Genomic DNA, 27,248 nt, shown 5'->3' on the forward strand with positions numbered 1-27,248 from the left:
CTATTCTCAATTTTGTAGGATAATTTTATGCGTTTTATATTGAAGAAACTTTACCCTTTTACTTTTTGAGATTCTAAAAAAAAATTTGTTTACACGAATATAACATTCGAATTTAGGAAAAAAGGCGAAAAATGAGCATTTTCTCTAGTTTTTTCGGTTTTTTGAGCAAATATCGAATTTTGTTGTCTTGATTGAAGATTTCAATTTTTTTACAAGACGTTCCTTATTAAATATTCGATGTTTCGTTAGAGTCTCTAAAAATTAATACTAACGGTTGGAAAGTCGGAAAACTAAAGTTATTTTTAAACCCATTAAGTCCCAAGAAGACGTTTTTTCAACACTTCATTCGGTCATTGTACTTTTCGTGAAAATGGGGTCAAAAAAATATGTGAGTAACTAATTGTAATATAAAATTTAATGCCTTTTTAAATCTCATTAGATTTTCGAAAAAATGAAGTCAAAAGTTAAACTTAATTTTATCCAAAAAAACGTGATTTCTAAAAAAATTTTATTTTTCCGAGTTTCCAAATGAAAACCATTTCAAATCTCAGGGGTTTTGTGCACATATCGCGTCCTTAATATCTGAACTAAAAGTGAGAAGCGTTCCGATTAAAAAAATTAATGTTTAAACACAAAAAATGGTGGTCGAAACACGAAAAAATAAACGAAAACTTCTAGAATTTTTCTCAAAAACAAAGGACTTGAGAGAAAAGAGTAATTTTCAACTTTATTGTCTTCAATCTAAACCCCGCTAACTTTCAATTTAGTTCTAGAGGACGCGATATTTGCACGAAACCTCTTAGATTTCAAATGGTTTCATTTGGAAATTCAAAAATGAAAATTTTTATTTTTTCAATATACTTTAAAATCAAGTTTAACTTTTGACATGATCGTTTTCTCGAAAATCTGAGATGAGATTCTAATAGGGCATTCAATTTTACATTACAATTAGTTACTCGCATGTTTTTATGACCCCATTTTCACGAAAAATACAGTGACCGAGTAAAGTATTGAAAAACGTTCCCTTGGGACTTAATGTGCTTAAACAATTATTTAAAAACTTGAAAAAGGAGTCTTGTAACCAGAACATACGATAGAGATTCATTTTGACTTTAAAATAAAATTATATAATCTCGTTGTTAGCGGACTAGGATTTTTTGTTTTTTTTTTCATTCAAAACGTTAAATCTTATGTCTCGAAAACTCTTAAAGTCATCATTAGGAAAAAAAATAAAAGTCTTGACGTTTAATTTGATGAATGTAGTTAGGTTAAGACAACAAAATTCCATATTTGCTCAAAAAACCGAAAAAACTCAAGAAAATGCTCATTTTTCGCCTTTTTTTCTAAATTCGAATGTTATATTCGTGTAAACGAATTTTTTTTAGAATCTTACATAGTTAAAGGGTAAAACTTCTTCAATATAAAACACATAAAATTATCCTGCAAAATTGAAAATAGTTTTATTACGTTCTAATAGTACAATATTGAGTATAACATGGTTATTAGACCGGTTCGTTTTGGAAAATTTTTTTTTAATTTTGGAAGCACCGGCAGAATCTTTTAGTTAAACTAAAAACATGAAGTTTGCCGTCTACCTGGTGTCGCTAGATGAATAGCTGTCGATAGCTTTTTGAAGTTAAAAAACGTAGTGCAAAAACTGGACAACATCGCTAATTAAGACTTCAATTGTGTACTGTGCTCTGAGGGTAAAATCAATATTAACAAGACGTTATCTTACATAATTTTTTGTGTAGAATCGATCCCCGTCGTTATTTTTGACCTAAGTGTACGATAACTTTGAAAAAAATGCACTTTTTGGATTTTTTTTTTCATAAATTTCGAAAAATTCATATTCGAGGGCGTGCCGAATGAACAGAAAAAATCTAGAAAATTTTTTGATACAACACATAATTGCATAAAACTATCTGATAGGTTTTTGTCTCACCTTTCCAACGCCGGTTTCAGAAGTTGAAAATTCGCAAGATTCACTGAGATACAACTATTTTTGTACGATGCGTTTTTGTAGCTTAAGATTCCGCTTCGCCGGTTTATAATAAATTGAGCTAACTCAGAATTTTGGATTTTATGATTAAAAACCGCATCGTACAAAAACAGCTGTATCTCAGCGAATCTTGCGAATTTTCAACTTCTGAAACCGGCGTTGGAAAGGTGAGACAAAAACCTATCAGATAATTTTATGCAATTTTTTCCATAGTTAATTCTACCTAGCCGTTTCCTGGAAGAAACTAATACACTTTTTGATTTTTCAATTTTTCGTAATGTCGTTTTTTTTGGATAAAGTCATTTTTTTTATATGAAAATCATTTTAAAGTATATACTAATATATACGGTTGAATTTTTCATAAAAAATCCTACATTTTGGCAGTATCAAAAAATTTTCTAGATTTTTTCTGTTCATTCGGCACGCCCTCGAATATGAACTTTTCGAAATTTATGAAAAGAAATAATCGAAAAAGTGCATTTTTTCAAATTTATCGTACTCCTAGATCAAAAATAATGATGGCGATCGATTCTACACAAAAAATTACGTAAGATAACGTCTTGTTAATATTAATATTACCCTCAGAGCACTGTACACAATTAAAGTCTTATTTAGCGATGTTGTCCAGTTTTTGCACTACGTTTTTTAACTTCAGAAAGCTATCGACAGCTATTCATCCAGCGACACTAGGTAGACGGCAAACTTCATGTTTTTAGTTTAACTAAAAGATTCTGCCAGTGCTTCCAAAATTAAAAAACCGCTGCCAATGTATTGGCAAGTAGCTTCCTCATACTTTTTTTTTAACTTAAAAATAATTTGAAAATATTAATATCATCTTTCTAATTACGAAAGCGAAACGAAAGCGCCTCTCAGCTTTATCGGGTATCTCAAACAAACAATGCAAAAAAAAAAAAATTTTTTTCTTAAATAGAAAAAAAAACGTTACGTTTATCGATAAATGAATTTTTCTGGCTTCGTCCCTATGTCATAACGAAAAAAATAAGCCCTCCCCCGTCACGATACGTGCTACCGTTATCAAGGAATCACTCTACACAGCCATACAGCCGCATACACCCACATACATTCCAAAATGTGTCAAAAATTCGATCTAGTATATAGAAATATCATTAAATATATCCTACGATAATTATATACGAAAGCCTAAATGTATCCCATCACAAAACTTCCTATATGAGGGAGCAAAAGGAAGAAAACGACAATTTCCCGCAAAAAAAATTTTTCCCGTAAAAAAAAATTTTTAAAAATCGAAAAAAAAATTTTTTTTCTTCGTTTATCGCTAAATACAATTTTCTGGCTTCATCCTTACATCATAACGAACAAAAAAAGCCCTCCCCCGTCACGATACGTGCTACCGTTATCGAGGAATCACTCTACACAGACATAAAAAAATTTCCAAAAATTTTTAAAAATCGAAAAAAAATTTTTTTTTCTTCCTTTATCGCTAAATACAATTTTCTGGCTTCATCCTTACATAATAACGAACAAAATAAGCCAAACCCCGTCACGATACGTGCTACCGTTATCGAGGAATCACTCTACACAGACATACAGCCGCACACACACACACACACACACACACACACACACACACACACACACACATACATACCAACATGTGTCAGAAATTCGATCTAGTATATAGAAATATCATTAAATATACCCTACGATTACTCTATAAAAAAGCCGAAATGGAGCCCATCACAAAGCTTCCCCTATGAGGAAGCAAAAAAATTTTCCAAAACGAACCGGTCTAATGGTTTTATGGGGAAAAAACAGTTTTTTGAAAACGGGAAGGTTTTAGCGACTACTACTGGGAGTTATGACGACGGGTTTCTTCATTTTTGGTCCTAAACTAACTTTTTCAGGGGTAGGAGCGAGGATCGGAGTACTTTGGGAAATAAGGACCACCCTAGTGTATAGTCTCGTGCGACTGTACGGTCATACGTGTCGGTGTAGCTCTCTGCGCACCAGCGCGGAATCTTGTTTAAGTCCTAGGGCCGAGCTACGGTCTGCTGTTGTAGCAGCCGATACAGTTTTTACAGTAGCAAGATATGCTACGGAATACAGTTTGTCTGTTCGCCTGACAAGCACGTGTGCTTGACAGGCGCACGCTATTTTAGCGCCGACTTTGCTTTATTTTAAAGCTTTGGGAATGCCGTGAATTTTTACGGGCTCGCAAACGGGAAAGGAGAAGTATTGTTATATTGTATAACAATATCTTGTGCTGTCTTTTACAGCTTAGATTTAGGGAAAGGAGTAGGAAATTGTTATGTTGTATAATTCCTGAACTGCATTTTACAGTTTAGAGTTGAACTTATTGTAAGTTCATTGCCATGAATTGTTCATGGGCTTTGAAAATGTTTAGGAAAGAAAGGAATAAATTGAAAGAAGACTTACTCGTTATTTTTTATAACGGATCTAGATGCTGTGTTCTACAGTCGTCGTCTAAGGACAGAAGAGGCCTGAATGCGAGAGAGATCGGCTGGTCTGCCCGGTTTATATACTTGAAGAGTTTGTGTTGTTCTAAGCAGGCAAAAGACGTACTAACGTCTGATTTGCTCCATGGAGGGTCGTAAAACTCAAGTGCCATGACGTACCAATCGTTCTCGAATTCTAGACTTATGCTTAGCAGACCCGATTCTTATTTATTAAATAAAAGACACAATTAATTACAAAAAGGTGATCCAATAGTTGGCGCAAAATCACTGCAGTGAGCAAAGTGCAACGATACTATACAGTGCATAGTTCGCATGACTCAGTACTGACAACAGTGCTAACAAGGTATTAATAAAATTGTTTTAACATGTTAAGATTATAAATATTGATTTGACTGAAAATTGGATTGTTTATATTTTACAGTAATAGTTGATATTGGTTTGGTATTTTTGCACTTGGGCTCATTGTTACATTACATCATTGTATTATATTGTGTTTAGGAAATATTATTTTATGTAGTACATTTTCATATCAGTTATATCTATTGGATTATCTCACCTAATTATAAGATGTAAAATAAAAATAAAGTCATGATTAAAATTGCAATAAAAATATATAATAAATATGAATCGCAGGATTAATTTGTCAATAATTATCAAAAAACTAGTTGGGTCGGTAACGTAGGAATTTGTGACCTAGGATCTAAATACTGGACGTCACAGTCTAAATCAAAATTCCACAAAACTCCATCCATGAATCACATCTTTCTGAGGATTTTGCTCTCTACCACGAGTCTCTACCTCAAAAACTCTGACACTGCACACAGTGCCAAAACACACATTTTTTAACGCACTAAGATGTCAATTTTATGTTGAAAATGTAGATTGACATTAATTGGTGATTTATTTCACAAAAATACCAAAGAGGAATGAATAGATGTATGACTCACTTAAAGCAACAATTACAATTTTCGAAAAATCGTCTCAGCCGAGAAAATGTAAGAGGCACAAATGACACTTTTTGGAAATGTGAAATTTGTGCTAAAGTATATGGGTCAAAATAATACGTTTTTAAATTTTTTTCTGCACGTATGTCACCGATCTTGACGCACTTTTGGTATGCTATAGTACATAATAAAAAAATGCCAAAACCAAAATTTTGGACCCCCTCCCCTTTCCTATCCTCCTCCTCCCGTATGAACGTCAATTTTCTATCAATATTTTTTCTGAAGCTCTGAAGCAATTTGTGACGCGAAGATACGACTCTTACCGCACAACGATCGTTCGATAGACATAGGCTCAACCTCGCGCAACAGACACACACACACAAACACACACTCACAAACACATACACACATGAATCGACAGACGACACGACAAGTTGGCAGCAGCAATGGCAACAATGGCAACACAGGACTCGCATAGCAAGGAATGCGAACGACAAGTTGGCAGTACTAACGAAGCTTGGCCGAAAAGACGGAAAAGCTGGAGCTTATCGATATCGCCTCTCTACGCTTGCGCGTGCGATCATCGATCAGGCTCAAATACTTGAAAGTGCGACTGACGAGGACACTCTTTGTTTCACGTTCGACTAGTGAACCTCGGTCCGGCATATTAATATTCTTTCGGAGTGCAACTCGTAATTTCGTCGTTAAGACGCAGGCGAACAATTCTCGAATTCGTCATCGAGACGCCGATAACCGCATTTCCGATATCTGCCGCAAACCGAAAAAATAAATCGTTATCGTGTCGTGTGATACAAGTCGATAGTATCACCCGACTACGTGGAAGCGCATTCGTGACTAGTGACAGTCCAACCCATCACTGGACAATTGGATCGATCCATCCCGACGTGCCGCCTGCCACTTCAGCCACACCGACGCCATCCATCATCGAGAGGGTCCACGAAGACGTTGACGCCGAAGAGGCCGGCCTGCGTTTACCTTAAGTACACACACACACTGAGAGACTTTCAGTGCGAGCCGCGTTCTTTCCCAAGAGCGCCACACGCGCCATGATGCACGAGAATGCTGTGGTCAAAAAATGAGGTACCCCTAGTCCAATATCGAGTAAGTCTCGTACTCTGGCGCACCGGAGTACAGCATGCTCCGGTCATCGGAGCATACAGCCAAGCATATCTCATGAATTTTATATCAAGATTCATGTATGTAAAAATGTTCTTATCTGAATATTTCTTATTAGAATATTATTTATTATGTATCGTAGAATATAGCATTGACTAAGCAATGCATTTATAAATTTCAACTCTAAAATACAGTATTAATTAGTCTATGCTACCTAATTCGAATGCGATGCTATTTAAATATACAATGTTGTACCTACTTTATAAATTAGCTAATAATAATGTAATTATTAGGTAATTATTAATTATAATAATATTTTCAAATGAAAAACGTTTTATTTAGTTTTACAAAAATTACAGAACATATTTAGGTATAATATAATAAAACTCTCCTTTTTTTACTGCAACTACAGGTGGCATACTAGGTATATCCTTGAGATTTACAATATTATTATTATAATTACTAATAGGAGAGACTACATAAACCATCAAATGGGTGTCAAAATATATTTCTTCGTAGACTTCCAAACAAAATTGTACAGAAATTTCGTGATTTGCCAATTCAATTTTTTGTATTGATAAAATTTTCCCAAATTTCGCTTCCGGCTCTGTTAAACTAAAAACAATGAAAGATCCTACATGATAATCGCTACCATTTATAAATACTTTCTGATACTGGCGATTATTATTTGGATTACATGATTTAAAAGAAATATTAATGTGTGATTTGAAGGAGTCTATTGTCTTGCACATTCTTAAAGATTGCTTCATAGTAATGGTTTTTAAAAGATTTTGATGAGAATTCGATGCAGTAGCATTTGCTTTTATTTCACGATGACGTGATTCATGTCTCATCGTCCAATAATGCACACAAGGGCCAAAATAGTACATAATCAAAGGATAGTGCGTGAGGAAATGAAATTTCGGTTTAAGAATTTTAAAAAAGTTCATGTATGTTGAATTGAGTTGATTGATTAGTTTCGATAGTGTTCGAATATGGTCATTTGTGATTCTTGGCGACATTAAGATATCGACAATTTTTCTTAAATCTATATACATTTTCCAGTATTTATCACCGCAAGGAACCTTATCTCCGATTATTACCCCTAAATACCGCGTTATATACAGCATTTCGGATGCAGAGTATTTAAGGTGTAACTTTTCTTTATTTCTATTAAGTAAGATTGGAGGTGGCTGATTTGTGTCATCTGAATGAGATTTAAATTCTTTAATTCTTAAATTTAAAAATTCTAACGTGAATAAATTGTCATTGAAAATAAATTGATACAAAATAGAACGTAGTACGTAAACGCAAACGCCCTCCAAAATATCGTGCATAAAATCTACACTTTTATTTGTGACAATGTGAAAATTGTGTAGTTTATTAAATACACAATTTTCTTTTATACCGGTTTCAGGTACATCTTTCATTTTTACGTTTAATTCGTAGTTTTCGCGAGTTCTCAAAAGTGACCTATCTTCGTTTGGGAGTTGCGAGCATTGAAATGAGTTTGCAATACATATTCTGCAATATTTATTTGCCTTGAAAGACTCTACAAACCCACAGATAGAATTCATCCCTAAATTATCGCCAAGAATCAAAACAGTTTGGAATTTGAAGGTAATTAAAGCGTTATCAACAACGACGGTAACACCAGTTGTATGCAAAGAATTCAACTGCGTAATGAGCGTATTGAAAGTATCCTCATTCGAGGATAGTTTCATATCATCACTACGTACAATCATTGTGAAAAGTATATAATCTAACAGGGATGATAAATACGCTGGTAAACAAGCTATCGACGTGTACACGACTCCAAATTTATTTTTTCCACTATGACTACCTAGAGGATTGCCAACCTCGATGTCATCATAGTAAACAAATAGCGGTAATATATACTCATTTTTTTTAGGAGCTGCGACACACATTTTCCAGTATTTGGCTTGTGTTATGTTTGAAATTATTTCAGTTTCGAATGACAGTTGCGTTATATAATTTATAATTTGTTTCGCGAAATTAGGAATCTCAAATAAACATTTCAAAGTGTGGTCTAGTGGTATAAAGTATCCTAAAACCGGTGTGTCTACCAAAATACTTTGGTTATCTTTGATTATTTCGGTGAAAGTGTTTCTAATTTTGAAATCATCTGGTTCTTTGAAACCTTTGCTTTTGAGCAAATCAAAGCGGTTTTTTTCGGTACGAAAATTATCAAAAATATTCGTATGTAACAAGAAACATTCGCGAATTCTAGTTTTCATTTCTGTCTTACTAGCCGACTTATCAATAATTTCGAATATTGATTTTTCTAAAGACGCACAGAATTTTTTAGTCACAAAATCAATTAAAAACTCAGTTACCATGTGAACAATTTTTCGAGAAAATGAAGGTTCGGCATACAGCACGATGACAAACGACAAAATGAAATTGAAAATATTCATGTAATCCATTTTGTTTGATCGATCGTTTAAGACTTGGATTAAAAATGAATATGAAAATACTAACTATTGATCTATGAACTAATGAAGACGACACTAAACACCTATATTTCTTTTTCTGGTAATTCCGGTGATTCTGGTAACGCTTGTGCTTCTAAAAAAACAAAAATCATAAGCTTAATTACAATTCAACATTAATACGCTTTGTCAACGCTTTATACGTCATAAAAGAAAGTACCTAGAGTATCAAATGTAGGGTCAATTTTAGAGATAAAATTTCCCGCAGCTTTAGATGATTTAGAGTTTGGAAAAACATGTGATACATCCGGCCGTATAGCGTAAACGTGCTCCAATAAATAAAGCCAAATATGGGGACAGGTTTCTTGCCAAACATGGAGAGCAACACATATTTCAAGACAGACCTTAACTGCTTCTATCGATGGACTAGGGACTGAACTATCGATTTCGTACTTCTTTTTCACCACAACGACGTATCTTCTAGTAATATTGTGTGGTTCTCCACAGAAAATAATGTATGGGCACACTTGTATGTCAAGCTTTTCAAAATTTTCGGCTAATTTCTGAATATACGGATCTACGAGTGATTCATCCTAAAAAAATCAAAAAAATAGATTAGAAATAATTCATGACTAGCATACAAATATCATTATTTGAAATTACCTTAATAAATTTGATAAAATGTTCAATACATTCTTTTTTAGAATATGTGTATGTCCCTTTCTTCTTGGTTCTTATGGTGTGCGATTTTGTCACACTATGTGCGGCAAGAATTAAAGCGTATACGTTATCAGGAACTGAAACGTAATATCAAATATTAAAGCTATATGAGAAACTAAATATAAATCAAATGACGAATATGCAAGAAATTACTTTGAAGTAAAAAATCTTTAGATTCCAGGCGAAACTCTTTTAATGAATCTATTTGTGAATTTTTTAAAGTTTTCACAAGCATTGGAGCTAAATTGTTCCAGCGATTAACAAAAATTAAGGGAAAATTTTCTGCGACCGTTGGTAAAATCGAATTTGCCTGGCTTAATCGATTAATGATGACCAAACAATCAGTCGTCATCTGGAAATTTTATTTTAATTATTATTAAATTTATTTTATATTTTCCAAATTAATTAGTTAAGAAATAGTTACCAAATCAAGACCATAAGATGAACGCAAACATTCAAATGTGTTCCAATACGATAGAAAGCAGATTTTAATTTTTTTATTTGTTTCATCAACTAGTGCTCTCAGTCTTCTATCAATTGAATCATTCCAGACAGTCGAAACTTGGTGCATGGAATACAATGATCGATTTTTGTCCGTTAGTGGTAAAAGGCTCAAGTCAGTACTAACTGCAATTGAATATATTAATAACATTATTAGTTGTTTATGAATTGAATAAAATGCATACTATTCGTTTACCATCAAGTTCTTCATGTGTCCTATTTGATTGTACAAATCGGCCTTTAATGATACCAGCTCTAATTAAATTTTGCCTATAATACTTATAATAGTTGACTAAACATCCAGAAGCCGTTATATCTTGGCCACAGGCGTTGGTGCGATGTGCTTGAAACCAATCGTTACATGAAATAGTAGGAAATAGTTCTTGCAATTGAGTTGTCACTTCTGCCAATCTACTTGAGGTTATTCTGTAAAAAAATGTCTAGTTGTAAAATATAAAATTATTTTATAGAAGCAAGATTAAATCCCATCAGAGCTAGAAAAATTTTTTCATTGTAATGTGTTAGTATTTCACTTGCAACTAATAGTTAAAACAAAGGCAGAAAGAAAACGCACTATGCTTGAATAAGCATAATTGATAACTAGACAGAATATATTTAGAATAAAAAAATATAAGCAGTTTGATAACAAGCGAGATTGGCAAAAATCAAGAAATACACTTATATTTGATTATTCAACAAATTAAGGGAATAACACCAAAGAATATAACACCTTTTTAGAGGTCTAAGAGTACAATAGAAATTGTATTATTGCTAAATTTTAATGAACCTATGAATGAAGTATTTTTTCTGGACACTATGAAAATTCACAAAGCTACTTTGTAAAGTGAAATTACCAGTTACATTTGTTCACTGTAGACTTGTAAGTCTATGAATCATAAGAGATCCATCTGTAAGTAAATATCTAATAAATAAATAAGTGATTATGTGAAGATCTCTAAGTGAGAATAAATGAGTAAATAAGTAAAAATAATTAAATATCTTGATAATTAAACTTACTGAAAGAACTTTAAATAAAGTCTTACCTGTACCGACAAAATATGAGACTCTAAGTCTATTAAAGTTTGATCACATTATCATGCTGAGAATATGAGTAAAAAGTAAATGAGTACGCACAGATACTTTTTGACTCACACAATGTTTACACAATGTACAATAATGTACAAACTGATACTACAAATTGTAACTCTGTAAAGCTGTACCTTGAAACGTTTTCTCATCAGCATGCTGTGGACGCATATGAGTATTCATTTCCATGTTTATTCACAAAGATTCATTATTAAAACATGGTAAAGCCATACTTTGAAACATTTTCTCTCAGCATACTAGTGCCAGTCAAACTTTATTAGACTTTGGGCTTCATATTCTGTGGACTCATATGAGAAACTTTATTTAAATTTTCTTTCACAAAGATTGATTATTAAAACATATTTATTTATTTTCCCTTATTTATTCATTTATTTCCACTCATTCATTTATATATATATTTTTAACATATGGATATTCTCATGCGTTATCAGCCAAAATAGAATTATCTTTTTAAACATACACTTTTATGGAAAATGAATACACATAGTTTTTCATAACTTTAAGGCTTTTACGTTAAGCAAAGTTTACCTTTTGTTTACACCGTTATCGAACAAACAGAATAAATACTTTAAAAAACTACTCTACACATTGATAAACTGCCTATTCAATCACAGTTGATAACTTACTTGAGGGTCGCTAAGTTTTCTGTGATTAAAAACCTAACAATGAATATTTTCAATCTCCTGTGTAATAATAATTTTGCATTTTTATATGTGCCTAAAATTATTCTACCTTCTAAATCATCCATTAACTTAAAATATAAAGAGTTCTCGATGAAAGCAAAATTATCTGAAAATTGAAATGTGGAGAAACAGCATGGAATTAGAAGAGAATTATTATTGAAAGCTGTTCTAATAAATTACAGGAGTTTAAGTGTGTTATTAAAAAAAAAAACTAGCACCTGGAATTGCATCGTGTACAGATATATCACTCTGCTCTAATTCAGAGGGATCAGCAGCTGCCGTTACATTTTCATCTTTTATTATAATAGGGCAATTTTCTATATCTTCAATAAATGTTTGATTGATTTCGAACTCGCCAGATCTCAAGGCAGCACTTAAAGCTTCCGTGTTCGTTTTTTCAGTATTAAATACTGGTAAAAAACGAGACACAGCTGGCAAATCGTGGTTTAAAATTTCAGAAATTTCTAATAAATTTAGATTAAAAAAATCCTTATCTTTTACACGAGCTAAAATAGAAAAGAAGTATGTACAACCTCAAAATTCGCGGATAGCATAACCTAAATTGATTACTTACCTGCGGTGAAAAGATGCGCCAAGTCCTTTACGACCGAGATCTCAAAAAAACTTTCCATACTTGCTTCGAAATTGCAAACAATTAATCAATAATTTAAATACTACGTTCATTTTTGATCAAGTCAAAGTTTGGATATGTAAACGCGTAGAGCTCAACTATTTACGCGCAATCTCACTCTTGTTTCGAGTGTATCAGCAGCGCCGCAGTCGTAAGCGCGGGATATGCTTGTTTGGGTCACGCATTGATACTATACGAGTACGCTACACTCCGGTTGCCAGAGCACAGCATATTCTCGTGTTCCGTGCGCAGCATACTCGTGCAGGAATGTAGCATACACTGAAAGTTTCTCGGTGCACACACACACACACACCTACACCCGGCCACACATCGGCCTCCTTGGCTCAGTGGGTATAGTTCTTGCCTGCTGATACAAGGTGCGCCTGCGATGCCCGCAGACCAGGCAGCCTAGCTCTCCGCTGCTGGTGCGCGGCGCGGTGGCGGCCCTGTTTCCGCGGGTCCCGAGCGGGCCCGCCTTGCAGCTGCCGCGACGGGCAGGAGAGCTTATCCCAGCCGTCACCTTGGAGGAACTCAAAGGAGCTCAGTCGAGGATCAGGGAGCGCTCGGCGCCAGGCCCGGATGGCGTACCCAACTCGGCGCTCAAGCTCGCTATCGCCGCGCGTCCCGACGCCTTTTTAAGTGTGTACACGACGTGTCTGGAGACCTGCGTTTTCCCGTCTGCCTGGAAGCGCCAGAGACTCGTCCTGCTCCCAAAGCCGGGAAAACCCCCCGACGAGCCGTCCTCGTATCGTCCGCTGTGTATGTTAGACACGGCGGGTAAGATTCTCGAGAGAATCATATGCGACCGGCTGGAGGCTTTCACAGAGAGGCCCGGAGGCCTCTCGGAGCGACAGTATGGCTTCCGGAAGGGGCGATCTACGATCGACGCTATCGTAGACGTCACTTCTGCTGCCCAAGAGGCTATCGCAGGCAAGAGGTGGTACCGCGGTACCAAGAAGTACTGTGCCGTGGTGATGCTCGACGTGAGGAATGCGTTCAATTCGGCCCGGTGGGACAACATCCTCGCCGCTCTGCGCCGTTTGCTCGTTTCCGATTACTTGCTGAGAATAATCACCAGCTATTTCTCGGCAAGAGTGCTCGACTTCACCACGGATGATGGACCGGAGTCCTATGAAGTCACAGCAGGTGTACCACAGGGGTCGGTTCTGGGCCCGATCCTGTGGAACGTCATGTATGACGCTATCCTGCGCCTCAACTTCGACGGCGATGTTCGTATCGTCGGCTTCGCGGACGACATCGCTGTGGTGGCTGTCGCCAAACACCTATGGCAGATCGAACACGACCTGAACGCTGCCATATTACAGGTGCGAGGCGCGCTCCAAGCGCTCAGCTTAAATACGGCTGACCACAAGACGGAGGCTCTGCTCATCACAAGCAGAAAAAAGGAGGAAACCATCACCATCACGTAGGCGACCACAGCATACGCTCGTCCCCCTCCATTCGCTACCTGGGCCTGCACATCGACGCCAAGCTGAAGTTCGACCACCACCTCCGAACAGTCAGCGCGAAGGCAGCCGGTGTGATCGGCGCCCTCACGAAGATCATGCCCAACTCTGGCGGGCCCAGAAGCAGCCGACGTAAGCTGTATGCCCACGTCGTTGACTCCATACTCCTGTATGGAGCCCCCATCTGGAGCACAGCCGCCCAAAAGCGAGCCTATATCCGCCAGGCGGAGTCAGCCCACCGACGAGCCTGCCTGCGTGTGATCGGAGGCCGGCCGCACGTCTCGTACGCGGCCACATATGTCCTTGCCGGCATACCACCGCTGGCCCTTCTCGCGGACGAGCGAGCGCGGCTCTACGGCCGCCGCCGAGAGGATGCAAAGGACGAGGAACGCTTGGCCACGATAAGCAAGTGGCAGGAAGCATGGGACCGGTCGACGAAGGGCCGATGGACGCACCGTCTGATCCCAAATATTAGAACGTGGATCGAGAGGGGGCACGGAGAGTTAAACTACCACCTCACGCAACTCTTGACCGGGCATGGCTTTTTTAAACACCATAGCCGACGCTACGACCGTAATCAAAGCGCGCAATGCCCGGTCTGCCCCACATCCATCGAGAACGCGGAGCATGTGTTTTATCACTGCCCGAGGTTCAGCGGAGAAAGAGAGAGACTGCAGGCTCTTCTCCACGAGGCCATGACGCCGGAAAACACCACCAGGCTCATGCTCGAGAGCGAGCCGAACTGGCTCGCAGTTGCCTCCTTCGCTCACTCGGTTGTAATAAGACTGAGAGACGAAGAAGTGGACTAAAGTGGATGACCGGACGATGCGGTTGGAAGAAGACGCTACCACACCCAAGCCCTCAGGAAGCGCACAATGCCAAACCCTCCAACCCCGTGAAGTAATGCCTAACGGCGGATTCCGCGGGGATGGAACAAAGGGAAACTGACGTGGATGTACCTGTATATACTATATGCAGTTTAAATTTAAATTGTTATGTTGTTCTACTGTTATGCTACATTGCTACTAAATGTATAGTTCTTTCGTTATTTTTTTTTTACTGAATAAATTACATTAATACATCCAAAAAAAAAAAAAAAAAAAAAAAAACACCCGGCCACACATCGGCCTCCTTGGCTCAGTGGGTATAGTTCTTGCCTGCTCATACAAGGTACGCCGTAGGGCGTGGGTTCGATCCCCACCGGACGAATTTTCGAGGTTCGTTTTTTCGCCTGGTGTGGCCGAGCCCGTGCCCGAGGTGGAGCGGGTACCACTCAAAAAGAAGACCCGGGCTATGTCATCAGCCTCCGAAGCAGTAAAAAACCCCGATCACTGCGTGAGCTGGAAGCGATAGGATAACCATAAGTAGGAGCCCGAGGCGAGGACTCACAAGGCTGGCAATAGATGGAGCACACCACTCCCATGATGAAGTCGGAAGCGAGAACCACACTCACAAGAGGGCGCCGGATGCGGGAGCCTAGGCTCGTTGCGGCCGCATGATGGCATCTGAAGCGAGAACCACACTCACAAGACGACAACAGAAAAGGAGGAGTATCAAAAACTCACGGAAGACTCATAGGGTAGCGCCGGAAGCGAGAACCACACTCACAAGATGCAGCCGACAGTGCAATGGGATGGGCTTGCCATCGGCTGCAGAAGCGAGAACCACACTCACAAGATGGCACTAGACAGCGAGTTCTAAAGAAGACGACTAACAGAAGTAGCAGAAATGCTCAACTAACCCCGGCCTCACCGAAGCAATGCCTAACGGCGGATTCCGGTGAGTGTCCGAATAGGGTGGAGTAGAAAAAAAAAAAAAAACACAGACACACACACATACTTTGACCAGGCCCTCGACGCGCCAGAGCTGCAGGTGGAACGCCCGTAGTGTTTGCATAGAAAACACTTTAATGCAAATCACATTCTGAACATTGTTATATGCACAAAATACACTTCTATAAAAATTATTCTCTTCGAAAGGGTGTAAAAAGTACTCCTGACACTGTTTTTTAACCCTTTAACGCCCAAAGTGATGAAATTTTTCGTTCGCAATCGACGCGATTTTTTCCCATGTTCTAGGCCTTTAAAAAACTTTGCTAATACATAGATTTATGTGAAATTCAATGCCCTTTCAGAATCTGGGTTTAAATTTGAGATTTCATGCTTCTTTGAAAAGTATGGTCCTTCAGATAAAAAAAAGTAACAATTTGTGCAAAAAATCAACTTTGAAATTTTTTTTCAAACTGTTGCGGGAAAAACTCAAGATATAAATATGATCATAGGTGATCATGGGTTTATAAGTACCTCAGTGAATTTTGACAGATTTTTTGAACCACTTTTTCTAATAAAATCGCGACCATGAAGTAAACTGTTCGTTTAATTATTTATAATGGCTGTGAATGTGGCACCTGAACTTCAACGTTTCTGCCAATGAAACGCGTCAATGAAAAACAAACACGAATATTTACAAAAAACGTCAAAGTTTATTAAATTGTCGCTAACGTTTCGCTGAGTTTATCAGCCTCTTCAGAGCGATTGTTAGTGGCGAACGGCTACATGTCAACTGAGAGAAAGACAAATTTCTTGTCGAATGACACACAAAAAAGTGTTGTCCTTATTGCCTTATCGCCTAAACTGATTGACTAGCGAATACTAGAGCATTATCTTTGTACTTATACAAAAAGTTTAATTTGCGGTTAAAACACTTTTGAAGACTGTTAACTGAGCTCCTTGCCCTTTTACCAAATAAAAACTTTCAACAATATAATCTCCAATCAAAACACTTTTGAATGGTGTAAACTACGCAACTATTACTGTTTCCCGGAAAAATTTTATACTTTTGGGTTGTCAGTGTATCACTTTAATTATAAATATAGGCGATGATTTTAAAAGTACGAATCAATATCATGCCTTGTCTGTTTAGAGACCCAAGATACAATGACACTTAAGAAAATAAAACAACTCTTGAAACATTACTAGATAATTTTTTTTGAATACTGAAATCCTCCGCTAAAAAAAAAATTGGTGGATTTTAATTCAAACTTTGTACTATTACGAAACAACACACACAGCAATTAGATATTCTTTTATGAATTGATTTATGTCATAGTTTTTTCTTATAAATGAGACCGATAATTAAAATATATGCTCAATTCTATTGAGTGGAAATTCAATAAATAAACTGTATTCAATTTTTCGTGTAAGATGATGTACTACATCAGCATCAATACAGAGATACAATCTGGAATGAAAAAACACGTTTATCACTTCATATTCGCGCACCACGTGTATGATCACAAATTTCAGTAAACTCACACACACCAATTTAGATTAGCAAGTTTTGGTAAAAAATAATTGAACTTTTAACTTCTTGAGTTGAATAATTATCTTTTTAAAAAAAATTTTTTCTCCATGCCAATCATTTTTTTTAATTTGATTTTATATCTTTCATTTTCAGGTAAATCAAACCAAGACGACGTATGTCACGTTGTTGCAAAATATGATTATGAAGCTCAAGGGGCTCAAGAACTGGATTTACGAAAAAATGAACGTTATCTTCTACTTGACGATTCAAAACATTGGTGGAGAGTTCAAAATACTCGTGGTCAAGCTGGCTATGTTCCCAGTAACTATGTGAAAAAAGAAAAGCCCTCTCTTTTCGATAGCATAAAAAAAAAAGTTAAAAAAAGTTCTGGATCGAAAGCGATACCCACTGGAAATTCACCCTCTCGTTTAGTTGAATCGCCAATAATGTCCAGACGCTTACCAACAGATCCATCCGAAGCAATTGGAACTGCCGTTGTAAAATATAACTATCAAGCTCAACAACTTGATGAACTTTCACTCACAAAAGGAACAAGAATATTGATACTTGAAAAAAGTAATGATGGATGGTGGAGAGGTCAGAGTGGTGCACAAACTGGTTGGTTTCCATCTAATTATACTCAAGAAGAAGGGGATGCTGATGATACGCTCCATACTTACGCAATGGCAGAAAACGTACTTGACATCGTTGTTGCTCTTTATTCATTTACTTCAAATAACGATCAAGAACTTTCATTTGAAAAAGGCGATCGCTTAGAAATATTAGATCGTCCACCAGCTGACCCTGAATGGTTTAAAGCAAGAAATGGTCAAGGTCAAATAGGCTTAGTGCCACGAAATTACCTTCAAGAATTGAGCGAATATTTAACTCAACCTTATAGAGATCGCGCTAGTACTGGTAATCATGCAGTAAACACAAGTGGTGATCATGGACCCAATGATTCATCTGATATGAAATCAGATAAGCTTGCATCTAATGATAGTAATAATTTATTAGATCGACCCCATTTAATCGGTAGAGCTTGGTACTATGGAAGTATTACTCGTTCTCAATGTGACACATTACTTAATCAACAAGGACATGATGGTGATTTTTTAATACGGGATAGTGAAACTAATGTGAGTATTATTAGGAGTGAATTTTTCTGCATCTAAAATGTATTTCATGAAATCATTGAATTAAGATATTTTGTGAAGCTGAATTACTGCAACATTTCAATATTCACTTAATTTCTCCTATTTTTTATATAAACAAAATCATATCCTCGCAATGTTGATTATGGAATAAAAATACAATTTTCGTCTTTAAGGAGTTACATAAAAATTAATAACCTCATATTTGATGTATTTTTTCACGGGTAATCAAATGGTGACCTTAGAATTAACATTAAACATTACTTTAAAGCTACAGCGAACCAAATATCGATTTTTACATGAAAATCTCGATTTTTTTACAGATTCGATTTTTTGCAGGAAAGAGCGAAAAATGTTACGGGGGGGGGGGGGNGGGGGGGGGGGGGGGGGGGTTACAGTTAGAAATAAAATCACTATTTAACCTAAAATTAAATTAAATAAGGATGATATTTTCGAACTTTAACGTTCAAAATGAGTTCACATTTTTATTTAAAATAATAAAAAACATTATTTTGATATTTATTCAGGCGCGTTTTGGACTCGCTAATAATTTTTAAGAATAAATATTTTAATGAAAATTTGTTTGGTAGAGGTAAACTACGATTGTCTAAAAGAACAAGATGGTCGCGCAATGTGCCATGCAGTTTTAAGTGAAAAATTAATTTTTTATGAGTTTTCATAATCCTAATTGTGCATTTTAAGTACAGTTAAATAGACCGGTACCGGTTGGACTAATGTTTAATAATCGTGACGATACTGGCAGCATTTGATTGTCAAACTATTTTAATGAAGAATTGTGAAACTCTAGCCCTGACAGATGAGCAGAAAAGGTTTCGATATCTTCTTAGTGGTTTAAATCATGGTTTAAAAACCCAACCCTATCAGTACGCAAAATATAAATTCTAAGTTTCGTTGTAGGTCAAAAATTAAAATCAAAGATACGTAATCTTTTGTATATTTCACTGAATTTAATATTGCTGTTAGTTTTTGTATCAAACCTTAATTTTTGGAGTTACTAGACTTTTCTGATCAAAAAAATCATTAACTCCCTTAACCAAAAAAATGATACAAACAAACGATTGATAAAAAAGGAATTTTCGAATTTTTACAATTTAAAAATATCACGAAGTCAGTCTATAAAGTTTGGTAAACGATCGTTCGAATCGATCGATCGAAATTAAAAAAATAGGCCTTTCTAGGGTTATTGACTTCAAATCTTTAGGACAACTCAACTTGATAACTTAACTTACGACAGTTCATCTTCGCGACAGATCATCTTAGAAAAAATTAAAATTTTCAGAATAACATAATAAGCGACATATGATATATAAAAAAAAGGAACAATGAAGTGGGAGTAAAAGAGCACTTATTTATTACAGCGTAATAACGAACGTGTGTAATAATAAACAAAAATACAAAGTAAAACAAAAAACAGCAAAAGATTTAACGCGATCGTTTACATAAAAGAAAAAATATACTATCAGCACTATTACACAAATAATCTAAAATATCATTTTTAACATGCAAAGAAACAATAGTTAACAAGTATTCGTCAAATTCTATCGATCGAAGTTTACGCTTACGCACAATTTTGCCACACTTAATGTCGCTAATCATATTCTCCTGCATGCCCTGTTAAACTTGTAAACATCTGAGAAATTTCTTGGCTCTTGTGCATCTTGTGACTAAAATTACGGTGCCAACCCTCGACACCTTAATTCATGTGATTGTTGTCTGACATGACTATGTTGTTATTGTTCCAAAGCGTTGGAGGATAAGGAGGCAATTTTTTGTGCGTCCAGTGACGGAACCGACCCACGTTTGTTTAGTGTAGTACTTCAAAAGTACTTCAGAACAGGTTTGAGCACAGTGGCGTTCTTTTTGGAATAAGCGGACTTGACTAGTTTAGCGTAGGCAAACGTAAAGTCGACAGTGGGCACTAATGCAAGTGCAATTAAATGTCTTACATGCAATGTAAATTTATCATCCTGATGATATTTAATTTGTAAATTAAATTTTTGAATATGTCGCTGAACGCATTGGATGAAATGAAAAAAACAACCGTGTAAAGTAGCATCAGAGAAAATGTCACTAAAGAAACTGATGTAGGATTGTTCAAAGTCAATTGTCATCCGAGTCGGTTGTAAGTGTCTACAGCAATTGATCAAAGTATGTAATACATGTTTCTATATATTACCGGCAAAAGCCGCTGTTGCCTAGGCAAAAACAGAAATGCCTATGATTTTAGGTAATAACCGCAATTCCTGAAAAAAATACAGGCAAAACTAACACTGCCTAGGTCAGTTTCGACATTTTCGTTTTTAAATAATTTCACATATAAAATCATTTGTAACACTGACAATATTCATTGAATGGTATTATCTAATAACAATTATTGTCAGGTGTATTTCATGCAATATACAGGGTGTCACTAAAGTATGGAAACCTATGAATATCTCGCACAGAAAATGTAATAAAAAAATCAAAAACCCTATGTCTGACGTATTTTTTGACAAGGAATCGAATGGTGGCCTTGAACATAACCTCAAAGCCACAGCAAACCTATTATCGATTTTTCAAATAGGAACTTTACGTAAGGATATTTCACGTTCAAATATGCCTTTTGAATTTTTTTTCAAAGTCATTTCAAGGGCACTACAAAATCAAATAAAACACCTATTTAACCTAAAATAAGGCTCAAGTATATACCTTTTTCTAACTGTAGCACCCCCATTTTAAAACGAAAAAAAAGGTATGACTAAACCGTTCAATATCAATAAGCAATTGATGTTAGGTATACACACTCTCTGCTTAGTGAATAAGTATTCGTCACATACGTACATAAAATCAATAATCACGAAGTAAACACAGTCAATTCAATAAATATTGTCAGTGTTACAAATGATTTTATATGCGAAATTATTTAAAAACTGAAATGCCTAAACTGACTTAGGCATTGCTAGTTTTGCCTGCATTTTTTTAGGCATTACGGGTTTTGCCTAAAAATTTTAACTACTTCCTAAACTTTTTCAGGTATTGCGGTTATTACCTAAAATCATAGGCATTTCCGTTTTTGCCTAAAAGCAGGTCGGAATCGGAACAAAAAAAAGACATTCTTATAATCAATAATGACAGCATTTCGAAAAGTTTATTGACCACGTTGTGAAAGAAATGGCGTCTATATGATCATCTGACATTATTTTCTCGAATAAAATCCACTTTCCAAATTGCCGTGATACCTTTTTACCATGCAATGATTTCCAAAGAAACGTTATTTTTAAAAGGTTAAATAATTTAAAAAGTATAAAAATCAAGCGAAATTCTTCGTAATTTTGTTCGAATAATTCAGGAGATGAAAAATGGAAATTTATAGTATGGGAAAAAGTCGATTACTTTTTCCTGGGACCGGGCCTTGAACCGATGATCAGTCGGATACAAGTCCAGCTCCTAACCACTACAGCTCGATATGCATCGATATTAGGTACAAGTGTCAAGTAACAATAAGGTACTTATGAAATATGTACATGTGTTTTTTTCTCCTTCTCTGACCGAAAGCTCGTTTTCCTTCTCTGTTATCAGGGAAGAAAGTGGCACTTCTAAGGGGAGTCATACACCAATTCACTACTCTTTTTTTTTATATAAACCACAGTTTAACATCAATCTATATTTTCAACATAAAATTTACATCTTAGAGCCCTAAAAAATGTGAAAAAAGTTGCAGAATAGGCCTTTGCATCTAAAAATAGCTTATTTTTGCTATTTTAGCCTTTCAGCACTGAGCGCAAGGTTCAGATCAGAGTTATTCAGGGGGGAGTTCCTGATGGGTCTCAAAATCTTCAGAAAAGTATCCTTAATGGGCTGAGTTTTGTGGAATTTTGATTTAGACCTTCATATCAGTTCTATTATTCACTATGTGCTCAAAAACATTGATAAATTTTTTTTATTTCTTGCTTTCTTCACATCTGTTGGCGTACAAACTTTTTTATAACTTTAATCAAAATTCCACATTTGGTTTTAGCCAAATAAATGTATCAAATAATGTACATAAACAAAATTATGAATGTCATATAACACATTCATAACAAACTATGAATGTGTTATGTGTTAATTTAAATGGAAAAGTGTTATTATTTGTACAGGACATCGATATATTATAAATAAAATGTACGTATATTGTTAATATACTGCGAGTAACTAACACTCAGGAGTAAGCCAATGGAATGGAGTCATGAATTGGTTCGTTAATACATCATTTACTTAGCTAGAAAATACGAAGAGCACTCGAAAAAAACACGAGTCGATCGAGCCAAGCTTTTTCAAGTATTCGCACACCCCAGCCTGCGTATAATGCGAAAGTTCTAAAATTTCGAAAAAAGTTATTTGAGATCAAATTTAATTAAAATATAGTTTAGATTATGGAGGCAAGTCGAAGCTCAAAATTAAATCATACTCACGTAGTATCAACTGATGAAGAACTCCAATTGAAAAGTTTTTGATACTTCTTTCTGTGGCCATCTTGTGAGTATGGTTCTCGCTTCAGTTGCCATCATGCGTGCTCAAACGAGCCTTGCGTCTATGCATCCACCGACGAGGTTCCCGCACCCGGCGCCATCTTGTGAGTGTAGTTTTCGCTTCGGAATTCATCACGGTAGTGTTGTACTCCCCGTTTATCGCCAGCCTTGTGGGTCCTCGCCTCAAGCTCCTACTTTTGGTTACCCTCTTCGCTTCCAGTTCGTACAGTGATCGGGGTTTCTTACTAGCTTCAGAGACTGATGTCCCGGAGACCAGAGACAGCCCGGGTCTTTTTTTTTGAGTGGTACCCGCTCTACTTCGGGTCCGGGCTCGATCACACCAGGCGAAAAAACGTCCACGTGGGCCTAAGTGAAACATTCGCCCAGTGGGAATCGAACCCACGTCCTGCGGCACATCCTTGTATCAGCAGGCAAGAACTATACCCACTGAGTCAAGAAGGTATCCGTCCATGTATACGTCCATGTTTGTATGTATGTTTGTAATCCCATTTTTCTGCCCTCCCATCCATCCTATCTTGCTTTCTCGTGACTATCGGGGTGCTCACCTATTGCAACATGGATGTAATACCCAGAGTGTAATACCCAGAGCTGAACTTTAATCATTGGACTTCTCCTGGCTCACACTTCGAAATGCTTGCATGTCAAAGTTACGGAAATAATCCTTACCCAAGACTGAGTCGTAGCGCTACATGCCGTAAATCTTGGCTCTAACTTTGCCATTATGTCCCTCGATTAGGTTAAGGTCAAGTAACCTTGAGTTCGGCTGAAATCAGGCAGAACTTCAAGTGACAGTTCTAACAATATAACTTTTTTCAAACGCATAAAAGCAACATATGGTATTAAGACACTGAGATGTCTCAAAAATTGGCAAAAGTGGAGATCTGACTTGGCCAAGACTAATGCGAAAAAGTGGTTTTTGAGTGCGTGTAGACTTCACCGACTGGTATCACCACATTTAAAAAATCAGTTCAAGAACAGTATATGCTTCTACAGCAATGTATGTAAGACCAAGAGTCAATCAGTTCTAGACATGCTGAACAGAAAATGGCTCAACTTAATGATTGACGATATCCACATAAAACGTGGAGAACTGTACAGACTGCTCAACAGACTTCGTCGACGGATTGACCATCTCGGCCTCCCGACGGAGACTTTGTGTAGTTTTTATAGTTCGACGAACACAAAGTGTGACTGAAAAACTAAGTGCTTCTAAATCTACGACTACGTACAAAAGAACAGTACGGACAAAAAGAACTGGTTGATTAATCTAACAAAAACGGAGATCCCACAAGAGGTAACAAATATTTTGTCACGTGGCCCGAAATTCAATGTACCAACACAGTGGTGTACGAGAAACACCGTTGAAACCATCAAAAACCTCGAGTCATGTATTAGCGCTTTGAAGTTAAAAGAAAACGAAAAAATGCGGCGAACGACATACGCTGCACAGTCCTAGAAAACTTCAAACGCACGGCTAACAACGAGAACCACTGTAGCAAATTTGACTATGAGACACACATAAAAATGCAACAGGCACGATTTTTTCTCAAGAACAACCAACTTTTATTTTTTACGAAAGCTGACCAAGGTAACGCTACAGTCTGCATGAAGGTAGACGATTATATAGAAAAATGACGACACTCTTGAGCGATGATGTGACCTACGAAAAAATCGACCACGACACATTTGAGAGCTTACAAACGAGGACGAAAATACTCTTGAAAGAATTCAATGAAGAGTGTGACAGAAACCTTAGTATTTTCCAGCTATCACTAAGTGACACATCTTTAGCGAGGGCATATGGCCTACCGAAGATTCATAAGAAGGACGTCCCGTTACGTCCTATTATATCTTTGGTGGGTCAACATATGTGCTCGCTAAGATTTTTTACTAAGAATTGTCACCTGTCGTCAAACCACCAGCTTCCCACGTCGACAACAGCTTTGACTTCAAGAGTAAAATCGCCAACATTTCAATACCAACGGATTATGTGCTCGTCTCATTAGATGTCGTGTCGCTATTCACGAACGTGCCGCTAGAACTTGTACTCGAAAGCCTAGACAGACGCTATTCCGACCTCTCTAAGTCTCGCTTATCGTTCAACAAGATCCGTGAAGTGATGACCTTCCTATTCAACAACACCTATTTCAAATTCAACAACACCTTTTACCGACAAACCTACGGTTCCCCGATGGGAAGCTGCATTTCCTCATTAGCAGCAGACTTAGTGATGGAGGATACAGAAAAGCACTGTTTGAGCGTACTGAAACAGCGCGGATGCATACCACTGTTCTACTATAGATACGTTGATGACACCATCTTATGCATCAACAAAAAGGACATCGAGCTGACGGTGGACGTGTTCAACTCGTATAACGGAAAATTGAAGTTTACACACGAAGTCGAACTAGACAAAAAGCTCAACTTCCTTGACATGTCTTTGATAAACGACAATGCAGACTGCTTTTGGATTGGTACCAAAAACCATCTAATACTACGCGATTACTCTCATACCACTCACGACACTCTGCTCAACAAAAAATCAACATCATTTACAACTTAGTTGACTGAGCAACAAAGTTATCAGATCAGCAGTTCCAAGCCAAAAACATTGAAAAAGTACGAAAACTCTTGAAAGACAACGACTATCCATCAGCCTTCATCAATCGACACGTATTCAAAAGAATGTGGACCCTCAAGCATTTCAAACCAGACTCACACACAACGAGACCCAATCTGACATGCGAAGCAATTTTAAAACTACTACACATTGACCACTTCTACGAAAAATGTGCCAACATGCTTAGGAAATACAACATCAAGGTCATTCCGACCAAAAGTGAATCGCTCACTTTGCTCATTACACTAGGAAAAGACAAGATTGACAAAAATGAAAAAACAGGAGTGGTATACCATTTGAAATGTACGAGCTGAACCAAAAGCTACGTGGGTCAAACATAAAGAAAGCTAAAAATCTGCATGAACGAACATAAGAACGCAGACAGTAAGAAATCGGCGGTCGCAGCGCATATCGCAAAAAACGAAGGACACAACATGGGTTGGGCAAATGTAAAAATTTTTGTCCAAGAGCAAAACTACCAACGTAGAATCATATCAGAAATGATTTTCACCAACGACACGCGCAACACACTCAATAAAAAAGAAGACCTTAAAGATTTAAACAATCTTTATTTTAACATTTTTATTCGTATCGACTTATAACCTTGAGTTTTGTTGTAGCTTCTACTATAGCCCCTGCTGGGTCAGCCTATTTTCTTCTACGCCTTAAGAAGGGGGGTATGGTCCTGACCTCGAAAAATTTTAATTTTTTTTATTGTTTTATTTGATTGTTTATACTTTCAAGAGTATTCTGTGAAAATTTCAGCCCAATCTGAGTAAAATTGACGAAAATATTGAACTTTTAATTCGATTACTTTATGCCATCTGTGGCATTTCACGTCAATTCATTTTGTTCAGAAAATTCGTTATAAATGAGAAAATTTTCGGAAAAATCGAAATATCTCTACGTCAGTACTTGCTCGAAGGGTTTATAAAGAACTGTGCAAATTTTTAAAAGGATCGGTTGAATACTTTTTGAGTGACGTTCCTCACCGATTTGAAATATCTTGACGTATAATGTTGTATCTTTGATGCAACGATTGCGATTCCTTGAAATGATATTTTTCAAATCGGTGAGGAACGTCACTCAAAAAGTATTCAACCGATCCTTTTGAAAATTTGCACAGTTCTTTATAAACCCTTTGAGCAGGTACTGACGTCGAGATATTTCGATTTTTCCGAAAATTTTTTTGTTTATAACAACTTTTCCGAAAAAAAGGTCGATTTTTGATGTCTGGACGCAATTTTAACGTTTTTTTCAACTTCAAAATTACGTCAAAATTCGAAAAATCATTATACTTGAAAAAACTCTACGTCAGTACCTGATAAAACTCATAAACTAATGAGGTAATTTTGCATTTTTCGTTTCAGATGATTCTGTGAAAAGTTACGTTTCTCACCAGAATTTTCACGACTTTTCCGTAGATTTGCTCTCAAAGGTCCAAAAATGAAAATTTTTTTATGAAATTTTTACAAAATACTCTCGAAGTCATGTACTTTCACAAGTACATTGTAGAAATAAATTTTTTTTTTTGTA

At 36.6% G+C, this 27,248-nt stretch overlaps 1 protein-coding gene across 1 annotated transcript in view; it reads left to right on the top strand.

The window, feature by feature from the left end:
- LOC106656744 (cytoplasmic protein NCK1) overlaps window positions 1-27,248 on the top strand; it is a 54,377-nt gene that overhangs the window by 18,093 nt on the left and 9,036 nt on the right. Inside the window, exon 3 of the mRNA XM_014377874.2 lies at window positions 17,560-18,545. Within this exon, the coding sequence (XP_014233360.1) occupies window positions 17,560-18,545 (986 nt within the window). The remainder of the gene's footprint in view (window positions 1-17,559; window positions 18,546-27,248) is intronic.

The sequence above is a fragment of the Trichogramma pretiosum genome, unplaced genomic scaffold (genome assembly GCF_000599845.2).
Source record: "Trichogramma pretiosum strain Unisexual culture from Peru unplaced genomic scaffold, Tpre_2.0 scaffold95, whole genome shotgun sequence".
In the NCBI taxonomy this organism is placed as follows: domain Eukaryota; kingdom Metazoa; phylum Arthropoda; class Insecta; order Hymenoptera; family Trichogrammatidae; genus Trichogramma; species Trichogramma pretiosum.